The sequence below is a fragment of the Parus major genome, chromosome 1 (assembly GCF_001522545.3).
Source record: "Parus major isolate Abel chromosome 1, Parus_major1.1, whole genome shotgun sequence".
Taxonomy (NCBI): domain Eukaryota; kingdom Metazoa; phylum Chordata; class Aves; order Passeriformes; family Paridae; genus Parus; species Parus major.
In genome coordinates, this window is record NC_031768.1 from 314,235 (window position 1) to 316,648 (window position 2,414).

Sequence of the window (2,414 nt, forward strand, 5' to 3'; positions counted from 1 at the left end):
CACCTCCAAGCTACAAGAGATGAAGTCAAGCTACTGAAAGGAGATCCTTGTGTTCCACCTCAGAATGGATGGAATTAGATGTTTCTGGGGCTGTTTTTAGGGAGAGGAACGAGCTGGCTCACACGGCTCCTGCCTGGCAGCCCTGCCCAGCGCTGAGCTCTGTGCTGGGGGATGTTGCTCTCATGCCTCCAGTTGCTGTTCCAAACTGATGCCCAAGAGATTTTGAAGCTCCAGGAAAGCAGCTACTCTGGAACAAAAGTGTGTTTAGGATTTGATAATAACAATTTGCTTCAATGCCATTCTGTGATTCTTTTAAGAATGTTTTTTTCACTGACATGTTTACTCAAAGTAAGGTCAAATGATACAGTTTAGGAATAAAGACATCCCATGAATGCTGAAGTGCAACACGGTTTTATTTCTCTATTATTCCTTTTGGAGATTTTTCCAATAATATGAATTTTAATGAAGAATAAATCACTAAGATGAATTTCATTATACATGTGTCATTCAGAAGAACACATTCATTTTATGCCTTTCCACCTGAGTCCAGATTTATTGCCACACCACAGTGGAATTCCACCTACCTCCTCCTTGTCAGGAGTTTACCTGGGAATTCCAGCTGAGTGTGAGGAAAACTTCTTTTCTGTGTGGGTGGCTGAGCACTGGAACAGCTGCCCAGGGAGGCTGTGGAGCCTCTTTCTCTGGAGATGGTCAAAACCCACCTGGCTGTGATCCTGTGCAACCTGTCTGGAGGAGGAGGCTTGAGCAGGAGGCTCAGGTGAGCTGATCTCTGGAGGTCCCTTTCCACCCCAGCTGCTCCATGAGCCCGGGGCTCTGGGATTGCCCAAAGGTGACGCACCTGGGGTAGGTTCTCGTTTCTTGGATCCCTCTCCTTCCACTGCCACTCAGAGATGCCGATTCCTGCCTTTATCTCGCACTTTGCACAGAGCTGGGGCTGTGAGGACGTCGGGTGTTCTGGATTTGACAGGGGCAGCAGCCTTGGGCCGTTGCCTGGAAGAGCCAGAAGAGCACTTGGGGCGGGAGCTTGGAGTCGCCTTTGGGCACCCATCACCTTCAGTCTCGCGCTCTGGGCAGGCTGAACACCTTCACAACCTTGTCCCTGATCTGCTGCGTCCTCACCCCGTACACAATGGGGTTCAGCAGCGGAGGGAACAGCACGTACAGGTTGGCCAGCAGGATGTGCAGCTGCGGGGGGATGCTCTGGCCGAAGCGCTGCGTCAGAGCGGCGAAGGCGGCAGGGACGTAGAACAGGAGCAGCACGCAGAGGTGGGAGCCGCAGGTGTGCAAAGCCTTGTGGCGGGCAGCCCTGGACGGGAGCCTGGACAGCGCCAGGAGGATGAAGCCGTAGGAGACGGCGATGAGGATCAGATCCAGCACGCCCACGGTGAAAGGCACCACGAGCCCGTACCAGACGTTGGCCGAGATGTCGGCGCAGGCCAGGCGCGCGATGCCGATGTGCTCACAGTAGGTGTGCGGGATGACGTTGTGCCCGCAGAACGGCAGCCGCCTCAGCAGGAAAATGCAGGGGAAGATGATGCAGAAATTCCTCAGCAGAGCTGCCAGCCCCGTCTTGGCCACGGCTGACGGCGTCAGCACCGCCCCGTACCGCAGCGGGAAGCAGATGGCGACAAAGCGGTCGAAGGCCATGGCCAACAGGATCACCGACTCCGTCATGCAGGTGAAGTGCAGGAAGAACATCTGGGTCAGGCAGGCACCGAAGGAAATCTCCCTGGCCTGGAACCAGAACAGAGCCAGCATCCTGGGCACGGCCGTGGTGGAGAGCGCGAGGTCGGCCACGGCCAGCATGGACAGGAAGAGGAACATGGGCTGGTGGAGGCTGCGCTCCGTCCCGATGGTGAACAGCAGCACGCCGTTCCCCAGCAGCGCTGCCAGGTACATGGAGCAGAACGGGATGGAGATCCAGACGTGCAGCTGCTCCATGCCTGGGATCCCCGTCAGGATGAAAGTGTCCGGTGTCAGGCTGCTCAGGTTGGACGGGGGCATGTTCACCTGAAAGCAAAGGCAGAGGATAACACAGGACATTGTTTCAGTGCCTGAGCTCTTGCAGCAGCACCAAACGCCTCGTGCCACCTGCTCTGGTCTGCAGAGAGCCAGAGGCACAAACGCAGTTTGCCAGCCCCGTGCTCTGCACCGTGTCCTTACACCCCTCTGCCTGTAAAAACACACCTCCAGATCTCCTCCCCACTTCATCTTAACACAGCATTTACACACTTTTCTTCCAAGTGCTTCCCCTTCAAGCAGAGTGAGTGCAGACAGAATCAGCTCCTCTTGCATGAACTCTGTGATATTTCTGTGTTCTGTGAGTCCAGAGCAGAAGGAAGAAGTTGAACAATGAGAGAGGAATGGTCAAGTGTTTACACGATGAACAAGAT

At 54.9% G+C, this 2,414-nt stretch overlaps 1 protein-coding gene across 1 annotated transcript; it reads right to left on the minus strand.

Moving 5' to 3' along the window:
• Positions 1–66: 66 nt before the first annotated feature.
• LOC107199753 (olfactory receptor 52B2-like) lies at positions 67–2,050 on the minus strand. The gene has a single exon (XM_015617213.3). It carries the CDS (start codon positions 2,023–2,025, stop codon positions 1,075–1,077), a length of 951 nt encoding a protein of 316 aa, XP_015472699.3. The 5' UTR covers positions 2,026–2,050; the 3' UTR covers positions 67–1,074.
• Positions 2,051–2,414: the final 364 nt, after the last annotated feature.